We start from the raw sequence: 22,912 nt of genomic DNA, 5'->3' as shown, positions 1-22,912 counted from the left end.
TTTTATTTAGTTTCCAACAATTAAATAATTTGTCATCCTTAAATCACTGAATTATACCTCTGTGCATGGGATTAGAAAGAAGAAAGATGTCAACTATTTCTCATTTTCAATTAAGGAAAAAAGAAATTTGATATGAGGTATTAGAACATGTGAAAAAGGTAATTTGTTAAAAGTTATTTTGATTTGGTTTTGATAATTGCCAGTTATAGAATCATAAAATCATAGAATCGTTTAGTTTGGAAAAGACCTTTAAAATCATCAAGTCCAACTGTTAACCTAGCACTGCCAAGTCCACCACTAAACCATGTCCCAAGCACCACATCTACATGTCTTTTAAATACCTCCAGGGATGGTGACTCAACCACTTCCCCGGGCAGCCTGGTCCAACGCTTGACAACCCTTTCAGTGAATAAATTTGTCCTAATATCCAGTCTAAACCTCCTTGGCACAACCTGAGGCTGTTTCCTCTTGTCCTATCTCCTGTTACCTGGGAGAAGAGGCTGACACTCACCTCGCTACAACCTCCTTTCAGGTAGTTGTAGAGAGTCGTAAGGTCTCCCTCAGCATCCTTTCTCCAGGCTAAGCAACCCCACTTCCCTCAGCTGCTCCTCATCAGACTTCTGCTTTAGACCCCTCACCAGCTTTGCTGCCCTTCTTTGAACACTCTCCAGCACCTCAGTGTCTTTCTTGTAGCGGGGAGCCCAAAACTGAATGCAGTATTCAACGTGGGGCCTCACCAGTGCCAAGTACAGGGGGACAATCTCTTCCGTAGTCCTGCTGGCCACACTATTTTTGATACAAGCCAGAATGCTATTGACCTTCTTGGACACCTGGGCACACTGCCGGCTCATGTTCAGCTGGCTGTCGACCAACACCCCCAGGTCCTTTTCCTCCAGGCAGCTTTCCAGCCACTTTTCCCCAAGCCTATAGTGATGCATGGGGTTGTTGTGACCCAAGTGCAGGACCTGGCACTTAACCTTGTTGAACCTCATACAATTGGCCCCAGCCCATCGATCCAGCCCATCCAGAACCCTCTGTAGAGCCTTCCTACCCTCAAGCAGATCAACAATCCTGTCCAACTTGGTGTCATCTGCAAACTTCCTGAGGGTGCACTCGATCCCCTCGTCCAGATCATTGATAAAAGTTATAAAATGCAACTGGTCTCAGTACTGAGCCCTGGGGAACACCACTTGTGACCAGCTGCCAACTGGATTTAACTCCATTCACCGCAACTCTTTGGGCCTGGCCATCCAGCCAGTTTTTTACCCAGAGAAGCGTATGCCCATGCAAGCCATGAGCAGCCAGTTTCTCCAGGAGAATGCTGTGGGAAAGGGTGTCCAAGGCTTCACTAAAGTCTAGGTAGACAACATCCACAGCCTTTCCCTCACCCACTAAGCAGGTCACCTTGTCATAGAAGGAGATCTGGTTGGTCAAGCAGGACCTGCCTTCCATAAACCCATGCTGACTGGGCCTGATCCCCTGGTTGTCCTGTACATGCCGTATGATGGCACTCAAGATGAGCTGCTCCATAACTTTCCCTGGCACTGAGGTCAGGCTGACAGGCCTGTAGTTCCCCGGATCCTCCTTCCAGCCCTTCCTGTAGGTGGGCATCACATTTGCTAACCTCCAGTCAACTGGGACCTCCCCAGTTAGCCAGGATTGCTGGTAAAGGATTGAAAGTGGCTTGGTGAGCACTTCTGCCAGCTCCCTCAGTACCCTTGGGTGGATCTCATCCATCCCCATAGACTTGTGTGTGAATAAGTGGTGTAGCAGGTCACTAACCATTTCCCCTTGGATTACGGGGGCTTCATTCTGTTCCCTGTCCCTGTCTTCCAGCTCAGGGGCTGGGTACCCGGAGAACAACTGGTCTTACTATTACAGACTGAGGCAAAGAAGGCATTAAGTACCTCAGCCTTTTCCTCATCCTTTGTCACTATGTTTCCCCCACAGTCCAATAAAGGATAGAGATTCTCCTTAGCCCTTCTTTTGTTGTTAATGTATTTATACAAACATTTTTAATTGTCTTTTACGGCAGTAGCCAGATTAAGTTCTAGTTGGGCTTTGGCCCTTCTAATTTTCTCCTGGCATAACCTCACAACATCCTTGTAGTCCTCCTGAGTTGCCTGCCCCTTCTTCCAAAGGTCATAAACTCTCCTCTTTTTCCTGAGTTCCAGCCAAAGCTCTCTGTTCAGCCAGGCTGGTTTTCTTCCCTGCTGGCTCGTCTTTCGGCACATGGGGATGGCCTGCTCCTGCTCCTTTAAGATTTCCTTCTTGAAGAATGTCCAGCCTTCCTGTACTCCTTTGCCCTTCAGGACTGCCTCCCAAGGGACTCTGTTAACCAGGCTCCTAAACAGGCCAAAGTCTGCCCTCCGGAAGTCCAAGGTAGCAGTTCTGCTGACCCCCGTCCTTACTTCTCCAAGAACTGAAAACTGTCATGTTGTGATCGCTATGCCCAAGATGGCCTCCAACCATCACATGACCCACAAGTCCTTCTCTGTTAGCAAACAAACCTTTTAAAGGACTCCTGTTTTTTCTGTGTATGGGTCAGAGACTCTCATCCAATCTAAAGCCACTAGGTTTTCCTGTTGTAATTCACATCTATTATCAAGAAAATAGCTGCTTTTTAACATTTCCTGTTAAAAAGTTTAAAATGCAGTTATGTTTTGAAGGTGAGAAAGAGAGGGGCTAGCAGAGGTCACCACAGATGTCCATATGCATGTGTTGGTTTACATTTATATTGAAATTCTATCTTTAGAATATGGAAGTAAGATTTTTCAGTGATGCCAATTCTGGTAGGCTTCTTAAGTGTATTTGTTTCTCATCTGCTGATGTATGCATCCTAGCTATAGTGTGTGATTGAAATCTGTAAGCAGATTTCAGCTAAATTCATAATCTCAGATGTGCTGGCCTAAAAATTGTGTTACTTTAATATTAAATAAGTGATCATATTTGAAGCATTATTTCTGAGACCTTATTGAGAACACAGAGTTTCCATGAATTTGTCAATGCAATGGCTTGAAGGACAAAACTTCTTTACCTCTTTGCCACCTCAACCTGAACTTTTTCTCTCCTATTTTTAAAAAAATCTATTTCTGTGAAGCCATTATAGACTTTGCCATTATATGTATGTGCAGTTGGATTTACTGAGTTTTAGCTGGGAATTGTTCAAAAAGTTTGCCCATTTTCTCTGCTATTCACAAAAAAGAATCCTGTTGGTTTGCAGTGCATTATTTCCTCTTTTCCCAGTTTTACAAGTAGACAGTAGTGTTACTGACAATTTCTTCCCACTCCTGTAATTACCAGAATTTTCCCACAAACAAAAATTCGTGTCTGAAAGCTTAAGATACTTGAACAGAACTGCCAATATCTTATTGTTCTTTACCCCTGGCCTTCTTGCCCACTTTGGCCTCATGTTGGATGAAAAATGATTATTTCCAGTTTAGGATTATTGGCTCAACCCTCTCTGTTTTGGGAAAGAGAAGCTGCAGCTAATGAGTATGAGACAAGGGCAACAAATGTCATTATTATCCAACTAATTGTCTTATTGATAAGCATTTCCTTAAGTCAGGTAGATGATCTGTACCTAGAAACCTAGGATGATAGACTAATATTTCTTGCAAGCTCCTTCTTGCTGCAATTCAAATGTAATATCTTTTAGGTGCCTCATTGATTTGCTAACTGTTAAATTTATAAAAGGATGAACCATAACAATCTAATTATAAAATCTAAGCAACACAAATGTAAACATATTATTCTGTTCCATACTTCTCATACTGTTATACAAGAGTAAAACCTTATATAGGGTTGGGGTTTTTTTAATGTTAGATATTTCAAGTCGTTTGTATGTGCCCCTGAGATCAAAGTTTTATTTTAGCTTTCTTCTGACTGATTTTTTCCCTTTCTGAAAACTTTTGAAATGACTTCTTCTTCATGTAAAATTCATTACATAACCATTTTTAAAATTTTGAAATTAAAAATTTTGAAATTCATTTGTAAAAATTTTAACAGTTCAGATGCAGGAATGTGACTGTTTTCTCCCCTGTCTTTATTATATGAGGGAATTATACTTCAACAGATGAAGCTTGTTGCCCTAGAATCTAGTCATTTTTTGTAACTGAAGTTTAGCAATAAATAAGGAACAGATTTTTCAGTCATCAAAACTATGTTTCTAATTATTTAAAACAGTAAGAAAGTTATTTAAGTATAAAATTAAGATTATTCCTTCAAAAGTTTATGCATAGTATTAAAATCATCCTGCCAAGATTATGTGTATATGATATATGAGCAGAATTAGGGATGCATGTAGAGAGCAGACTTTTTGGAAGAAAGATAGTTAAAGAACATGAATGCTATAAACCTATTTATTTCTATTTTTTCCAATTCCATAAAATTTCTAGGTGAAGAAAGTTGCTTAAGACAGAATGATGAAAGGTAGACAAGATTTACGTGTTTCTCATTATCTAAGTTGTTCACCACAGTGTATTTAGAACTTGATTTTCAGAAGTGTTGGGTATCAATACCACTAGCCGGAATAACTGGTGCTGTGTGCACATTGTTCCCCTGTCAGTGTGTGAAAGAATGAGCACAGCTGCAGATGATGGGGGTCTTTAACTTTCAGTCCTGTCTGTGCCATACTGGTTTTTATAAGCTTGTACAAATCTTTTTCCATGTTTCAATCCATCCTTTATGTTCACAGTGACCTGATGTTGGGGTTTAACCCCAGTCAGCAACTAAGCACCACCCAGCTGCTCGCTCACTCCCCCCGCAGTGGGATGGGGGAGAGAATCAGAAGAGTAAAAGTGAGAAAACTTGTGGGTTGAGATAAAGGCAGTTTAATAAGTAAAGCTAAAGCTCAGCATGCAAGCAAAGCAAAACAAGGAATTAATTCACAACTTCCCATCGGAAGGCAGGTGTTCAGCCATCTCCAGGAAAGCAGGGCTCCATCACGCGTAATGGTTACTTGGGAACACAAACGCCATCACTCCAAACAGCCCCCCTTCTCTTTTCTTCTCCCAGCATTATATGCTGAGCATGATGTCATATGGTGTGGAATAGCCCTTTGGTCAGTTGGGGTCAGCTGTCCCAGCCGTGTCCCCTCCCAACTTCTTGTGCACCCCCAGCCTACTCGCTGGTGGGGTGGGGTGAGCAGCAGAAAAGGCCTTGACTCTGTGTAAGCACTGCTCAGCAGTAACTAAAACATCCCCGTATTATCAACACTGTTTTCAGCACAAATCCAAAACATAGTCCCATACCAGCTACTATGAAGAAAATTAACTCTAACCTGGCCAAAACCAGCACACTTGATTACTCTAAGAGTGAGTATTCTAGAAAAGACTGTGAGGAAATGAGTGCATTGGTAATCACTGAAGCATTTGGTAGGTGTTAAGCCAAAGTACCTCGCACTAAATAACACAAGAAAAAAATGCTTGTGTTCATGTTATTTCTTCTTTTCTTCCGCCCCCGCCAGAAAGGTCAGACCAGTGCTCTTCTCACAAGTAACCTACAGAATATTTTTAAGTACTGACTATATAATTCATTTCCCAACTGATTATAAAAGGGGTTACACATGGAGCGTACCTGAAGATATCTTTCTGTAGACACTTCAAGTTAGAGTTCTTAAACTCACATAGAATCTCACCTTTAATCCCTGCTTCCCTTATATTGAGTATAAATTATAATTAATTATTCATTTTCTTGCTGATTGCAAAGCTTACTTGTATGCTTTCTATATATGCACAGTAATCATCTTGATGCAGGCACAAGTATTTGCATACCTATCTATTGCAAGTATTGTTATTTATTAAAAGTATTTTCTTTCAATAAAATCATCACATACAAAAGCTGTATTCTACTACTTGTTTACATGTATTTAACTTGCTTCTTAAACTTGTAATTTTTTTGCTTTGTATGTGTGGATGTTATAGCTGAAAAGGGGAGAACAGAAATTTTGCATAGGACACATGGACACAAAGAATCTGGTTTGAAATTGGTGGGGAATGGCCTTAAAACTTTTTGTAATATACTTATTACAGAAGAAAATTACAGAAAAGAGTTATTTTCTTTTTCATTTTATGCTCAAAAGACCTGTTACTGACAACATGTATTAACATCACTATTTTACATGTTTTACATGTTTACATAAATTTTCTTACATGTTGCTTATGTCAAGAAAAAGTGCTGAAACTCCTATTAGAAAGTATTATCCATTGAATGACTGTCTCACCAATGTTGTCAAACATGAATTGTCAAAACATTGCAAAACTTTTAAGAAATTAAAAGTGTACCTCTCAGTTTCCAAAGGATACAAAGCAGCAGGTATCATTACTTATTGTGAACTCATTCTGCTGTACAAGATATAGAAATATATCAGTTTATTTGAAAAATGTGGCTCCTTTGGTCTCTGTCAGATGACCTGTGTTAGAATGTAAAATATTCAGTCACCAAGACATAAAAATATTTCAGACCTCCTTACAAAAACTTTACAGATCCAAGAGCAAGAGTTAATTTTGTCCCAGTGCATACAGCCCATGCTCATTTGTCATGCTAGGCTCTTTGAAAGTCCATGCAAGTTTCTGACACCTGACTATAGCCACATTATCAGAAAGCTTTTCTTTCTATAGACTTTTCTATCCTTCTAATTAAGTACAGATTTTGTAATTGGCACATTTTCTACTACATAATATAGACTTTTTTTTCCCCTACAACTGTAGGTTTCAATAGCACATAAATGGTTCCAAGACAGAATGAAAATGCCAAGAACTCTCATTTTGAATTGCATTGATTTAATTAAATAGATTATGTTATGGATGTTTAAGATGCAACAACTACAGAATGAGTATTTGTTGACATTTACATACATTTAGAAATCCATTATAGACTCTGAACATTAACTCAAGTACCATTTCATACTTTTAATTATTCTTTGGTAGTTCAAAAATGATTCTGTGTAAAACATATGGATTATGTTTATGAGCTTAAATTACTTGAGATTTAGATAATACTAACAGAGTTCTTTATGTTTCCAGTGTTTTCACATTATCTTGCTTTTTAAATATTAAAACATTTGTTAATATTTCCATGTATGTAGTGAAATAGGATTTATATATTTATTTGCCCTTCTTTTTTTGATGTAATCCCGAAATATTTTACCACATTACTTTCAGAAGCTGAACATAGATTATACATAATTTATGAGTTCTATCTTCCATGGCAAGTAGAAATGAAAAGACAACATTACCTTTTTTCTGAGCAGCGCCCACCCAGTCTATACTTACGGCATAGTAATATAATTATTAGAGATTACTGGGAGAAGAGACTGTGGGTGTCAGTCTCTTCTCCCAAGTAATTAGCAATAGGACGAGAGGAAATGGCCTCAAGTTGCATCAGGAGAGGTTTAGATTGGATATTAGGAAACATTTCTTTACTGAAAGGGTAGTCAAGCATTGGAACAGGCTGCCCAGAGAGGTGGTGGAGTCACCATCCCTGGAGGAGTTCAAAAAACATGTAGACGTGGCACTTTGGGACATGGTTTAGTAGGCATGGAGGTGTTGGGTTGACAGTTGGACTAGATGATCTTAGAGGTCTTCCAACCTTAATGATTCTGTGATTCTATGAATAAACACTATTTGGAGTCCATGGAGTGTGCTTTTAATCTTTTAGTGCTTAACATATGAACTACAAAATCTCTTTTATTTCAGAATAATTAACCCCTTATGGCTTCTCTTGTGAAGTTTTTATGGGGATTAGTGGTATTGCTGTTTTAATAGTATTTCCCTATCTGTAACAAACAGTAATATTAATAGGAAATTATATGAATATAAATTTACTCATCTAAGCTGAGATCATTGATAGTGTTGACCTACACCTATATGCTATGTATTATGTTTTCAGGTCCTCTTCTTCTTTAGATTAGACATCTGAAGTTTTGCAAATACCTCAGCTGGCATTTCTTTTAAAATGTCTTTACAGTTTTCTCTGGTAGGCTTTCTATTTAGAGTTCATACTGCAAACTGCCAGAGTCCACAGAAGTTACAACACAGGTTCATGGTTTTTTGAATTTACAAGAAGAAATTACCTCCAAATTATTATTATTTTTTTTTAACAGTTTGGTAGCTACAGTATTTCTTTACTTGGTGGTTACAGTGTTCTGGGATCACATCTGAGGCCAAGGTTCCATGATAATTAAAAATTAATCTGTGCAGCATCAGAACACCCAGCAGTGCAAATCTGACCTGAATCTCGCACAAACACATGACTGAATTCCTGTAAAACTAACTAGAGAATACAGGAGGAAACTTAAGACCATTTTGTGCTTTTACGCCAGTTTTATATACGGTTTGGCATAAAGTCAGAATGGCATTGACAAACAATACTTAATCCAACATAATACTTGTAAATAAAGTTAACCTGTCAGAAATTGTTGAACAAATTTGCACCATGGGACCACAGTATTAAGGGCTGTGATGTTACATTTATTTTACTGTCAGTTCAATTATTTCCTGTTTTAAAACTGTTCTCTTCCATCTCCATGGGTAAAGTTTTAATTGCCATAATATACTTTGTGCAAATGTATGAACAAGGTTTAGTAAGCCAGAAAGAAAAAAAAGGAAGGAATAAAGCCCTGCGGCCTAATTTCTTAGGTGCTTATAAGGGACCTATATTCTGGTCCCTAGTAACAGTGTGCTAATAGGTTCTACTAAGACAGACATAATGTAACATGCCTCAGCATTCCTTGTGTAGGAAGTAAAATTTGGATGAGCACCATCGCTCACAATTCAGAGTGTCTTTCTTGCTTTTGTCCACTTTCTAGACCAGGAACTCATAACTTTTTTTTTTTCTCATACTCTTCATAGAACTCTTAGTATTGAACTCAAGGTTAGAGTTTCCAAGTAGGAACAAAATACCTAAAGGTTTGTAATGCATACCTTTTAGGTGTTTACTTTTTTGTGTGTCTGGCTTTAGGAGAATGACTATTTCAAAATACTTTAGGACTTCTTCCAGAAATAGGAGTAGGAAATTACTTACTTTAGATTACTTATTTTTCGTATAGCCACTGTAGGTTTACATGCAGTGTAAACGTACATATATATATATATCTATATGGTAAGTAAACTGTATTCTTCCTTTCAAAATAGGTGAGGAGAACATTTGCAGATATCTCAGGACTTCATCAGCTTCTGTTAAAAGTACACTGTACTATATAGAATCCCTGAGAATTTCTCTTGGGGACACAAAATGAACACTCGCTTCTTCTACCTGAATTCATACTGAAGACAGATTTTGGAGGGTGCAAACTTGAAGCTGAACTGAAAGGTGTGCTCCAAGGATGCACTTAGCATACTCCACTCACTAATGGACACAAAAGCTAGTCCAAAGTGAAAATACTTTAGTGCAGATAGTGTGGACATTGTGTTCTCGGCTTCATTGTTTCACTGCCCAGATTTCCTTCTACTGTACTGCACTACTTACTTATGTAGATAAAATCACAATACCCATCATAATTAAACTGACTTGAAAGAAGTTGTAATTAATGGTCTACGTACATTACAGACATGTCAATAATTTTTACCCTGACAACTGGTATTTCTACATTCCTGATTATTTATATGAAATATGACAGAACAAATCACATTGTATAGTGTCAGGACGTGATAGCCAATCATCAGGATGTATTCTGGCTGTTTTGGTTTTAATTTAACCGGCTTTTATCCATTCATTGTTCTGATAATCCTATAATGAAACTCAGGAATAAGATAATTGGCAGCAATTTACCAGTACAATAATCTTTCTCAGAAGTAAGAATATTGTCAGAATTTCTCTGACTGCTGGTTTGTTTCAATGTCAGGTAAACCCGAGTACTGTGATTGTATGGAACTCATGACCATATTTCCCCACTGTGAAAGTTCACAGCATCTACTTTAACACTGAAGTTCTGTTGCAACATTTCAACAATGAGTTTTCACAATAATATGGTCCTTTATATGGTCCTTTTTATTTTAATGCCAAAGACTAGTAAATCATTTTACAGGGTGGATATTTTATGCTTAAAATAAACAAAACCCTACAATTATTTTTTCTTTTTTTTGGCTCTTCCTAAATGCCAAGTCTCAATCTACAATTTGAATTAAATTTCTATCTTCAGAAAAATTGGTTTTAGGACAAAGACTTTCTATAAGAACCCCAGTAAGTTCTTATGTTAATAAGTAATATCAAGGTCATTTCATTTAATGATTAATTTCATATCTTTGTATCAGATTATATTTAATTCAATTAAAATATTCTAATGTAGTAGTAAAGTGAATGTCAACCTGTGATCTGTGGGGCCTCATGGACTTCTGCCATAGTGTCTGCAAATGTAATCAAGAAAAGCAAGCTTATTTTCAGTAGAGATAGGCTTTTATAGTACCGTAGCTCACTTTGGAGAACTTGTAGCAGTCTACACAACAAAGGAGGTGGAAAATCTCTATGTTAGTGGATATTTGAAGGTATAAGTGACTTACAATAATGATGTGAACTATTAATAAGCTAGAGGAAAAACAAAGATCTTTTGTGCTATTCAGTCCTATTTCAAAGCAAGAATAGAGAAAGTGCAGGCAGGCTACGGTAGGCTTCTGTCAAACTTCTAAAGCTTGTGGCAGGATCTCTTTTAACTCTTCATGTCAGTGAGGTTTCAGAAGGCCTCAGGGATCATTATTGCAGATGAGGAGAAAATGGAACAGTGTATCCATCTGCTATGTATACCGTGCAGATTGTAAAAAGATAAACACACTAAACTTGGTTTTGCACCATTCAGGAAGCCCTTATTCTGATGAATGAGGGGATCTAGTGCCTTTTATAGACACATCATCCTACAGAAGCAGCACTGCAAAAAGGAGAGAAGAAATAAGATTATCCAGCATTGCATCATATATATTTACACACTTGTGCAAAACTGAATGCTAAGTAAGTGGAATACATGAAATGATAGCAAGTCAGAACAATAATTTTATCCCAGTCTTGACATCTTCTGTAGTGAAGATGGCTATATAGCAGACTAGAAGGGCTTGTTTGTCCAAAAGTTTGTTTCATTTCACCCAAATTTATCTATTGGTCTTATAAAAGATACTACCTCTCCCTGACAACCTTTTCTTCTTTATGTGGTAGATGATAGTGGAGAATCAATCTCTTGTGTAGCTTTCTAACTATATATCAGTCTTATGGAAAGCTTATTTCATCACACACAAATAGATTCTTTAATCAGGGAAGTTTCTTCTGTCAATCACATGCCACTGCCAATGATAACAAAATGTTGCACCTACTAAAGGATGGGAAAGTATCTAAAAGTAGGTGGCAGAGAAATAGTGGTACACTGGCTCATGCTGTCAAATCATCATTAAAATATCATCACATTATCAAACAACTTACATTTTCAGTGTTTAAAATAAATGTCTTTGTATGTTTAATAAGGAGATTAAAATAATGAAATATAGCTATTTCTTGTGAAGTTCAACTCATCTGAATGACCTAATCATCTTGGCTCTTTTTATAGTGAATGAAAAGAAATAGACCTTTTTAGAATTGCACAGTTCATCCAATCTATTTTAGGTACCTACTTTAGGATGAGATTAATCATACCCCATAAGTTACTATTAACTCTAAAAGACAGGCAACTGGTTTAGATATGGCTGTTTATATAATCGATGCTGAGAGTTAGTTAAAATGAATGCTACCCCTTTTGTCTGGAAACTGAGTGTGTTTTCATTTTTGTCAACAAAATGAAATTGAAAGGATGTGCAAATATTCATATGGAAACAATCTTTTAGCAAGGGAATAATGATAAAACTCTATGATCCATTTGTACTGTGTGTGATTATACATACTTCTGAGACACAGGCTACACCTCTGTTAGTAAACTAAACATTGTCAGGGCAAGAATATGAGTGTGGGAAAGTGATTGTCTAGACTGCTGAAATGTTAGGGTAAATGCTAGCATGCTTCTAGCTTGGGTTGTCTAGCACACTCCCAAACAATCTCAGGCATAATGTAGTAGACAGTGTGAGCTAAATTCCCAGGAAATGGCTTGTAGACAGACGAGCTGTTTTGAAGGGTAATTGACTTTAACAGTGCATGGCTGTGCTCAGAGCATGCTCATTGGTCTTGGGGCTTGACGTTTCTTAAGATATTAGCACAGATAGAGATGCAGTGTCTATATGATGGAATAGCATTCTTTTTTGAGAGGGATTCCTTTTCTCTAACGCTACTTAAAGTTCTGAGCTACTATAGCCTACTGTATAAAGAGAGAACCTAGGCTCAGTTTACAGTAAAGGCAAAAAATAAGTAATTCCAGAAGCTGATTGAACTGACTGATCTTAGACAGCTATCTAAATACAAGTTGGTTTGTTTTCTTGAGATTTATATTTCTCTACTGACTATGAAAGTAGCCTAAGCTAATTAGTTCAAATTCAGCCCTCTAATTTTCAGAAGGCTGAGTTATGACAGGTAAATCCCAAACTTTGTGTCCAATTTACGAACGAAGAAAACAAAGGCATTTTGTGTTTTCAGAGGACTCAGTTGTTGGACAGCTTTACAATCTGTACAGGAGGAAAACCAAGGTATTAGACTACTTGCCATTTTTTCAACTGAGGTTGATCTTTTCAGCTTCCAGAGAAAGGCAATGAGAAAAATGTGATACCAACTCTAGTTTGTGTATTTGTAAAATAACGAAAGGTCGTCTATGGATATGTTATTTACCATAAAGATGTCTGATTCTCTCCTAATTAGTGAAAGGCCTCATGTAGAGAATAAGCTGAAAACAGCAAACTGAAAGGAAGACCAGCAGCCTGATTCAGAACCATATAATGAAGGAAGCTGTTCAGTAAAATAAGGACAGCAAAATGGAAACTATTTGTAGAGTCAGAATTACTTCCTTGGGGACATGACAGTAATTAATGAAAAATCCACAAATCTGACTGGATTTGAGAAAGATGAATTTGGAACCACTCTTTATATTGCTCCAAGAACTGGACCTCAACACAAGAGGAGAGATTTAGACTGCATCTTTACGTTTTAGCAATGCTATATGGAGAAAATGCAGAGAGGAAAGGGTAAAATATGGAAAGAGTTGTAGCTGCTCCGAGTAGAACTGCTCATTCCAAGGAGCACAGAAGAAGCTGTTTATCACATTCAGCGTGTTAATAGGCCAAAAAGAGGAATTCTAATTGAAAATGAGTGTATGAATATTTCTTCATTTTCAGCAGAGAAGAAACTGAAGCCATGCTATCTTGACTCTAGGATGGATGAAATAACCTTTGCATTTTCTTCCTGAGTTCCCACTATGGTCTGCTGGCTTCATTATGGAGCTTAGATGAGGAGGTGAAGCTCCCACTTAGTGCCAAATACAGGGTCGATACTGCTTCCTTTCCTCTGAATAAAAATAATGAAATAAGAGAAGTGGTATAAATTAATAAATTGCTCACTAATCTCTTTTGGGGTACTGTAGATAATACGCTTTCTTCAATAAACTGATGCCATAATCAAATATCCAATGAATAATTAGTTCTTGGTGTTTCAGTTTCTGATTTACTCAAATTATATATAATTTATCTTTGGTCACTGTGGATACATCTAATGTAGTTGAATAATGAGAATATAATTTGCATCAAGATCAGATTCATTGGCATTATATTTTTGTTGATATTTTATATCTTTGGGTTTTTTTTCTTCTTTTCCCTTCCCATTTCTGTTTGCAGGTTTTGACCTAGTGAAGTGTGAAGATCCTGGCATACCAAATTATGGCTACAAGATCCGAGACGAAGGGCATTTTATAGACACTGTCATTTTATACAGCTGTAATCCTGGCTATACAATGCATGGTAGTAATATTATGACCTGCTTAAGTGGAGATCGAAGAGTTTGGGACAAACCTTTGCCTACTTGCATAGGTAATATAGATTGGGACAATGAAAGATTTTGGTCTGGTTTTTCAAGAAAAAAATCTAATATTCTGTCTTTCTATACTTTATCATATGATAACGGTGTAAACATACTTTAAATTTCAAGTAACAATTTATTGTGGGTATCCAAGTATAACTTCTCTGAAACAGATGTCTGGCTAGTAATGGCTAAAAAACTGCTGGGGAACACTACTTTCTGTAGGGTAGCCTTTGATGAAAGACTACTGCTTTGGTTCTGATGATATCCTGCATCATCGAGTCTGATATGCTATCACAGGCAGTGGTATTATCTAAACACTTCACAAGCTAAGCAAACCCCATCATAAAGCAAATTAAGATTTTTTTTTTACCTTGTCTCTTTTCATCAGAAATTATTTCAGCATCTCATTCCTATGAAGCGAATTTCTAATTTTCATCCCATATTGGTGAATTGTTTTATCTGCGTGCTCTTGAGTCATTGTTGCCATGCTAGGATACCCCATCTGTCAGAGCCTTGAGATAGACCTTTTCTTTAAATATCACATCTTCAAGTCTGTAAAACTGTGTTTCATTACAACAAACATAAATGTGAAATAGAGAAGTACTAGGTGAGATGCATAAAATAACTGAACACCAGTATAGCTATTGCCCATTGTGCCTTTGCTAGGCAGTTTCTCTCTTCCAGTTTTGCTTTCCAGTCCAGCAATTACCAGTGACTTCCTGAGTTCAAGTTTCACATGGAGTTCCCATGAGTCATTGGGAAAGTATTTATTTCAATGTGTCTTCTGATGCTTAGTTTTTGCCTCTGCTGCCTGCTGCAGGCAGGCTACCAACTGCTTTCAGCACTCACCTGACCTGTAGGATCCTTGCTTGTTGCCTCTCTCCCATATCGGGTGCTACATTCTCCATTCCAGGAGCTGCTTCCTGCTGAACACATTCACAGACCTGCAGTCTACAAAGGAGCAAGCTCCCTTCCTTTCAAAAGTTCAGCTTACCCAGAGAGTAAGTGCAAGAAAAACATAAGTGAACAGCATTTCTGCTGTCTTAGTAAAGGTGTTATTTTTCCCACTTGATTCTAGAATTATATCTGTAAGTTTTCTCTTATATATATGACAGGTCGAAACAACTCTTTCCAGGTTTTATTTAAAAACTTTTCCAGGTTTTTATACATTCAAGTCCTCAAGCTATTCAGTTTAATTGGCTAGCTTCCTTTTCCTCTAAGTTTGCCCTTTTGTAGAGAAGAGGTATAATTAGTCCTACCTTTGCCTATCTCCCCATTTAATTTAAATGAAGTCATTACTCTAAGGTCATTTTCTGTGATATTTTCTTGTGCCTGTGTTCACCATCAAGTACGTATTTGAATCAATTCTAAAATACTTGTTGGTTCCAAGTCTATTAGGAGAATAAATCCATCTATCTATTTCCTTTTCTTAGCATGATGATTTGTCCTCTAATCTATATGTGGGATGTTAAAATCTCAACCATACAGTATTAAAAAAAAAAAGAAAAAAAATCATGTATATTCCAATCTGACATGGAGGAAGATAGGAACCAAGGATCAAGTGAATCTAAAGGAAATTCCCATCTTTGCTCCTGTAGAACATCTTTCCTAACCCTTCTCCAAAATATTTTTGACCAGTATGTATGTTTTTTCATGCTGACTTCATTTAGTTTACTGCATCACTACTATGTAATGTTCCCTCCACTCCCATATCTCTATCTGTATTTCCAGTTTTCTTGATAACAGTATATTTTTAAACTTCTATATCCCATTTATGATTGCTACTCTATTTTTTTTTCATTATACTTTGATTTTGTACCTTGCATTACTAGATTTGGTTTCTCTATTTTGTTGCTAAGCTTTTGGAATCATTTGTACCAAAATCTCTTATTTCTTGAGGATCTCACTTCATCTCTAAGTGGAATTATGTCCCAGTTTCAATAGAATGGTCAATTTTCTTTTAGTATCCTGAGACAGAGTTTGTTCTTGCTTTCTGTCTGTTCAACCACAAAACTATAGTTCCTTTATCTCTTTAAATATCTTTTTATTTTCTGTCCTTGTTCCTATCTTTAAAATCAAATTTGAGAATTGCATCAGTTTTGTATAAACTCCCTCTTCCTGTTTCTCAATTTAAAACTCTTCTGAAACATTAATTAGCCCCCCAAGAAGTCAAATGTTCACCATTCTTTCTGAAAATCTTCTAAAGGTGAATCTTTCTAAACAGCCTTTTACAAACAGTCTGTTACCTTCATTAAATTGTTGTTTTTTCTACTGTTCTGTGCACAGGAAAACTTGTCATGAAGATCCCTGAAAACTCAGTTAGCATCTGCAGATCATTTCATGCTCTCTTTTTTTTCCCCTCCAGTGTTATTTATATAATCCTTTCTTTCTTCAATTTTATCTTACGCTATCACTGTTTTATCTCTTCCTACTCTGATTTGACTGGCTTCCTTGTCTTCCTTTTTCTTAAGTTGTCATGAACTTCCAAACATCACTTTCTTTCTTAGACACATTTTCTTAATATCCTCCTGTTTGTGAATACCTGTTCTTTTTTCCTTTTTGTGTTTTAGATCAGCATTTGATATTTACTGTTGCCTCCAGTGACATTTACATTCATCATTGTCTTTACAATCATTTCAATCTCATTCGCAAAAAATTTAAAACCCATACATAGACATATTCCATATATTCTACACCTAGTCATCTTCAGTGATACACTGCTATATTGGTCTTAGCATTCATTTTCATTTTCTCTATGTTCTAAGCCTTAATGATGAAAAACAATGAACTCCTGTAATTCCTTCTCTAGAATATTATAGAACTTGATTGAATATAAGTCACTTCTATTAGTTATATTATAGTTATTTACTTTATATAGTATATTCTTTGAGGTGGTGATTTTACAGTAATTTCTGCATATTGAAAAACAAACTTTTTGGGTTTTTTGTTAGAATCACTCTTGAAAGTTTAATTTTGATCTGCTTCTAAATTGGGTATTTTTTAAAAAATATATGAACTGTATAATGCATCATCCCAAATTTTATCATGTATTCTGTTTCTAAATAAGTCTTCTCATAATTCTAAAGCAAATCTGTCAATTAGTTTGAGTTTAAATAATTTTGGTTTTACTGAGTTATCTTGAGTTCTTTGGTAAATAGGGTACTGTATCAGTCATTTCTTTATCTGTAGTTATCTATCACAGCAGTTATTGCATTCTGAACTTTCTTGTATAATGAAAATTAACTGAAATCTTAGGCAAAGGTTATGTTTGAAGAAATTATGTACTAAAGCAGCTTTCTGCTCTGGTTCTATAAATAATATGTAGTGTTTTGAGTGATCAAACCAGAAGGATAGGTAAGTAAATCAGTCACCTTGTTTCATCTACAGTTATTTTCCTTCCTGGTAACAATTTGGTTGTCAGCAGTGACTTGGTGGCATGTATGACTTATTATTTGTTAGGAGTGTTTCTGATAGATTATTTGGTCCAACTGCCATGTTTGTTTCATCATCTGTGTCTTACACTATGCTTGCCGTACAGCTGTGCTTGAAGAGTTCCCCATGGTAGCATTTTTTAATATCACTACTTATAAGGCAACACTGTAAATGAAGTAGGAATTCAGGTACATTACTTAACTGAATAGTTAGTGATCCTTTTTGGTTCAGTGGCACCTAACTGTTACACAGTTCCAGTTTCATCAGAGTGCGTCTTTATACTGGCCAGACAACAGCATGATGCTCTAAACAAGCAACATAAAAATAATTTGGTTCCAAATGCTTGGCACTGCAGTTGGTCTCTCCACAAAGTTAAGATAGCATTGATAATAAAAATGTTTTAAACCAGACACTGCATACTTTCAAATCATAGCTTTCAGATTTACTCTCTTACTTTGTGGACATATGGCATTTAAATTTTTAAATACTAAAGGAAATTACTAGGTGATACCTAACTGCTTTTTGATGTAATTAAAGTTGAAGTTATATAGAAGTAACTTGAAAGCATTCAAGTTACTTCCTAAACTAAAGACATTTTGACATTAGAACAACAGAGAAAGCGATTTTAATTACAAAACCCAACGCTGTAAAGTCTGAATTTGAGCATTCAGTGTTACTTAGAAAAGCCAAACATGTCAGATGGGATATTTCTGAAGCATTTTTGCTCTCTTGCTGTTGCTAAAATTGTGCTTTTGTAGTCTCAGTTCATATTGAACTACTCTTGTCAGTAAAATAACATAATCACAGAAGTATGGTTTATTGCTTTATAACAAGATAGGAATGAGATTGTTATACGTGCATTTTTAACTCATGTGCATGTGTCTTGTCCCACTCGGTGGGTTGCAAGAGGGGTGAATCTTTTAGATTCCCCGAGGGTTTGTGTACCGACAAAGGCCGATCTCTGCTTGGCAGAGCCGCGCGGTCGGTAGAGTCGCAACAATAACTCAGAGGAACAGGCTGGCCAGCAACTTTATTAACTGGCGAATTCCACAAACGGACAAACTTAACGAACTGGCGAGCTCAACGAATGCACACAGGTGATTTGGCAATGGAGATGTTTTCCGGGCAACCCGTCACAATTTATCCCAAACTTGCATATATTGGAAGAGTAGAGGGAGAGAGAAGCGAGAAAAGGAAAGGAAAAGAGGAGGAAAGAGAACGAAAAACTATCACCACCCTTGGATCCCGCGATGACAGACGTGACAATCCTCCGGTGGTGGGCGCGTGCGTGGTTCCCCGGAGGGCGTGTCTTTTATAAGCTAATCCCCGCCTCCAGGTACGCCCCTTCAGGACTTCCATGGTTCTTGTTCTAGAAAGTTCTCAATCTTCTGCGCAGGCACTGGGGGAGGGGGGTGGTCGCGAGGGGTCTCTTGGGCAGTTGCAAGCCCCTTCCTCAGATCAACCCTGTGTGACCTCTGGGCGTACATTGTCAGGTCCGGCAGAACCTGGAACTGTGCATCCTCCAACTCGCTCTCCACGTCCCGCACATTCCGCTCCTGCTCTCGCTCTCCCCCACCCCGTGCTCGCTGACCTGCCAACACCATGCAAATCGCACCTCGCCTCGCCATAACGTTTGAGACATTAACTCTTTCAGTCTCTCACAGCATGTCCTGGTTTACATGTATGTGTACTACTTCAGAGATATTAGGTCATTCTGTTACCTTTTTAGAAGACAGAGAGGTGTGGAATGGACAGAAAATGGAAGTGCAAAATATTATGGTCTCGTTAAAATAAATGTAATCCTTACTTATTTTGTAGCTGAGTGTGGTGGTCGAATTCATGCTGCTACGTCGGGGCGCATTTTGTCCCCTGGTTACCCAGCACCATATGACAATAATCTTCATTGCACTTGGATTATTGAAGCAGATCCAGGAAAGACAATAAGGTACATGCTTAATTTCAATATTTATTGTTGACTTCAGTATTTTATAAATTATAGTCTATGCCTTACATTCTCACACTCTTCTACACAGTTTTTTGTTTATTAACTCCTCCTTACATTAATAAAGTTGATGCGTGTCATGCTAGCATTTATGATTGCCATTCCTCTAGGGAACCTGGGTACCTAAATTGTGTAGGGGACACCTAGGCATCTAATTCAGAACTGTGAATTCCGTTAGATAACGTGGCCTATATATCTTCAGTGTGGTAGAGCAGTGCACTGCTATGCCTTTTTCTATCTGTAAACAAGATAAAGTGCCAAGCCGTCAATTTTGGTTTCAAAATTCTTCCCTTGAGTATTGTAACGACATTCTTTTATATCTTGCTGTCACATTCAATGTAATAATTTGTTTTAAATTGAATATAATTATTCAACACTATTTCTTAAATACACTACCTCAAGCAGCCGTAAAGTTCCTGACTCTGCCAGGAGTGCTCAGACATCAGGCATCTTGGACCTTGTTGGGTATCTATTAGGAACTGTCTTTTTGTCATGAATGCTTTGATCTGATGAGGATTTGACAATTAGCAGCAGCAGAAAAGATTAGTGCTATAAAGCTTTATATACGACTCTGAAGGGTTTTCATTCTCCATTCCTGCTCTTTTCCACCATATCATTAACATTATAACATTTTGAATTGTGTATCAGACTTTTTCTCCATAATCAGTTGAATAATAAGACCAGCAACAGCTCAGAAGATGTTGCGAATAATCAAATTTGATAAAAATTATGAGATTTTAATAAGAAGCACATACAGAACTGAGGAAATGCTTAATAGATAAGGACTGGAAGATTTCTCCACATAGAGTAGGCAGCATAACAAAAAAAAGAAGAAAGTAGAAGAATACAGAAAATGAGGAAAACGCAACTGGTGACTAATGCACGACATAAAGGTACATGCCAAGAAATGAATGATGGAATCTAGAGCTTTTATTTCTGTAATGATTTATGGAAAGATGATGGAAGGATTCAAGAGCTCAGGCAGAAGGAAATTAGTAATACAAGAAGAACTTTTAAAACCATTTTTCCTCATCAGTTTGACATACTGACAAGAAAGACTATCATACTTTGCTGTTGATGTATAGCTAAATCACTCGAGTGGAAGGAATACCAATATTTAAAGACTATTTCAGCTCAGCTTTGCTGTAGTAACACACAGATTCAAAAACTTTGAAATGGCAAATTCTGTTCAATATTCAAGCTAGTTTGTCCACTCCCAACAGGAATTTGCTGTGAAAGCAAGAATGTAACAAAAACATTTAACTTCTAATCAAGATAGATACTCTTAATTTCTGTCATTTTAAAATAATTTATTGATCCTAATATGTTTAATGATATGCAACAGAGATTAGTTTTATACTCCAGTGACAGGAAAGAACTATGTGAATGTGTTACTTCAGAGTATTACCTATTTATTTATTTTGAGCAAAAAGTTAGCAAATAGTAAGCTGTTTCATTATTTAGTTTAGGTGGACAATAGTTTTAACTGATCATGTAAATGAAAATTATTACTTTTTAAAATTAAACAGGCAAAAATATAAGCAAATGGCAAGTTATTCTACTGGGAGGGTTTTTTTCCTTTTTTATTTTTAGCAATCCTGTTTCACTAAACCAAATAATGAATTCACTCCATTATAGGTGATTTCAATGCATCATTTACATTTAAATTACAATTTTCAAATTAATGATTTCCAATTAATAACAAATGTAATGAAGAAATATCAACACACAACTATTTGAAACAAAAAAGAAGTTTTGATATTTACCTATTAGATTTCTCCAATGTGAAAAATGTACATAGTCAGAACTTGAAGTCAATGCACATATTTTGACTCACAACATAGCGTTCTTGAACACTTTTCTAAATCTAATATTTTACCAGGAGATTAATACAGATTATTCTATTATAATATAATTTTATATTTTATGAATCTTGACATAAGGCAAAGATAGGATAATACATTTTCTGGTTTTGTATAGGAAAGAAAATGCCATGCTGACAGAATTCCCTGTGCTATGTATGCTACTGTCCAGTAGCTACTGCTTTTTTTCATTTGCATATAATTCAAGCCAATCAGTGTTCTTGGTATCCTCATTTGAATAAAGAGAGGAAATCTTTGATGAAATCATAGTTCTTATCCCTTAAAATATCTATCATAAAAATAAGTTAATTTATATAATTATGCACCATAATGGTGTTTTCTGTAATTCAGGCATTTATAGAACAGAATAGCATCTCTCTTACAAAATGAGCTCATCCAACAGGAAAAATGGATAACTCTTCAGGACCACCAGCCCTTCTTCAGTCCTAAACAGCATCTCAAAACTAAATACAATTTGGGAATGATTGCTTGGAGTTTTGTGTAATTGTGTTTAATGAGTAATGTACAGTGCTTTTACTTTCTCTTTGCAGTCTGCATTTTATTGTTTTTGACACTGAGGTCGCTCATGACATCTTGAAGGTATGGGATGGGCCTATTGAGAGCAGCATACTTCTGAAAGAATGGAGTGGCTCAGCCCTTCCAGAGGATATTCACAGCACTTTCAACTCATTAACATTACAATTTGACAGTGACTTCTTCATCAGCAAATCAGGCTTCTCCATTCAGTTTTCAAGTATGTAAATATTTTTTAATCTCAAATACAATAACTATAAACACTATTTATATACATTATTCTTATATATATGAACTGTTTCTCATCTTACAACTTCCTCAGTCTTTAAAAAAAAGCCTATATTATTTTAATTATATTATATAGTTATGTAAACAGCTATGACTAGGGTGAACTTTTGGATTTGCTTTGAATGTTTAAGTTTTCTTATTCCTTGTTTTGTACAGCAACCACATGCGTAGCATTATCTAATTAGCATTATTTAACAAGTCAAAATGGGTTTGTACATATATAAGTTTTCTTCTGCACTGATAGTTTTAAATGTTCCCACCAGTGCTACCTAATAATATATTATTTTGTGTTTATAATTTACGTTGTTTGGGTTTTTTTCCTCACAACATTGGTTGCATGATGTGTCATTTTTATGACCTTAACCACTGTTTGTATACATGATTAAACTGAAAAATAAAATATATCTTACCATATTGAAATACATTTAAAAATTTAATATTAAACTAATCAAATTAATCTTCAAGTCTAAAATTAAAGCTCCTCTGTATACAGAGGAGCTGTGATCGGTATTGTATATTGTAGAACTGAGTATGTGGAGTTTTTCTATGATATTATGACTGAAGTGTAAAAGAGTGAGGGTAGGGCTGCAGGAGACTATATCATTGTCTTTGACTTAGTCATTGCATACTTATATATCTAGATATAATGTATGTAAGTGTATTTCTGCTCAGGAACATAAGCAAATTATTAATTAATAGAATATGTGAGAGTAGCAGTATTATTTAAAACTTTCTCTGTAAGTGCTGTCATTCAGAAGTAAAGGGCACTAATAAGCTTTCAGTCATTATTATTAGCATGAAGAAATATACTTTGGGGGTTCCTGGTCTCTAAATAATGCATTTTACAGTTACCTGATTACTTCATTTTGTTTGATTTTTCTGA

The 22,912-nt window shown here is 36.4% G+C and overlaps 1 protein-coding gene across 1 annotated transcript in view; it reads left to right on the top strand.

The window, feature by feature from the left end:
* The window catches only part of CSMD1 (CUB and Sushi multiple domains 1), a 1,308,402-nt gene that overhangs the window by 1,044,035 nt on the left and 241,455 nt on the right, over window positions 1-22,912 (top strand). Inside the window, exons 24-26 of the mRNA XM_072855145.1 lie at window positions 13,728-13,919; window positions 19,162-19,288; window positions 21,759-21,961. Coding sequence (XP_072711246.1) covers window positions 13,728-13,919; window positions 19,162-19,288; window positions 21,759-21,961 — 522 coding nt within the window. The remainder of the gene's footprint in view (window positions 1-13,727; window positions 13,920-19,161; window positions 19,289-21,758; window positions 21,962-22,912) is intronic.

The sequence above is a fragment of the Ciconia boyciana genome, chromosome 3, assembly GCF_034638445.1.
Source record: "Ciconia boyciana chromosome 3, ASM3463844v1, whole genome shotgun sequence".
Lineage (NCBI taxonomy): Eukaryota > Metazoa > Chordata > Aves > Ciconiiformes > Ciconiidae > Ciconia > Ciconia boyciana.
This window is presented reverse-complemented; position numbering and strand designations above follow the sequence as displayed.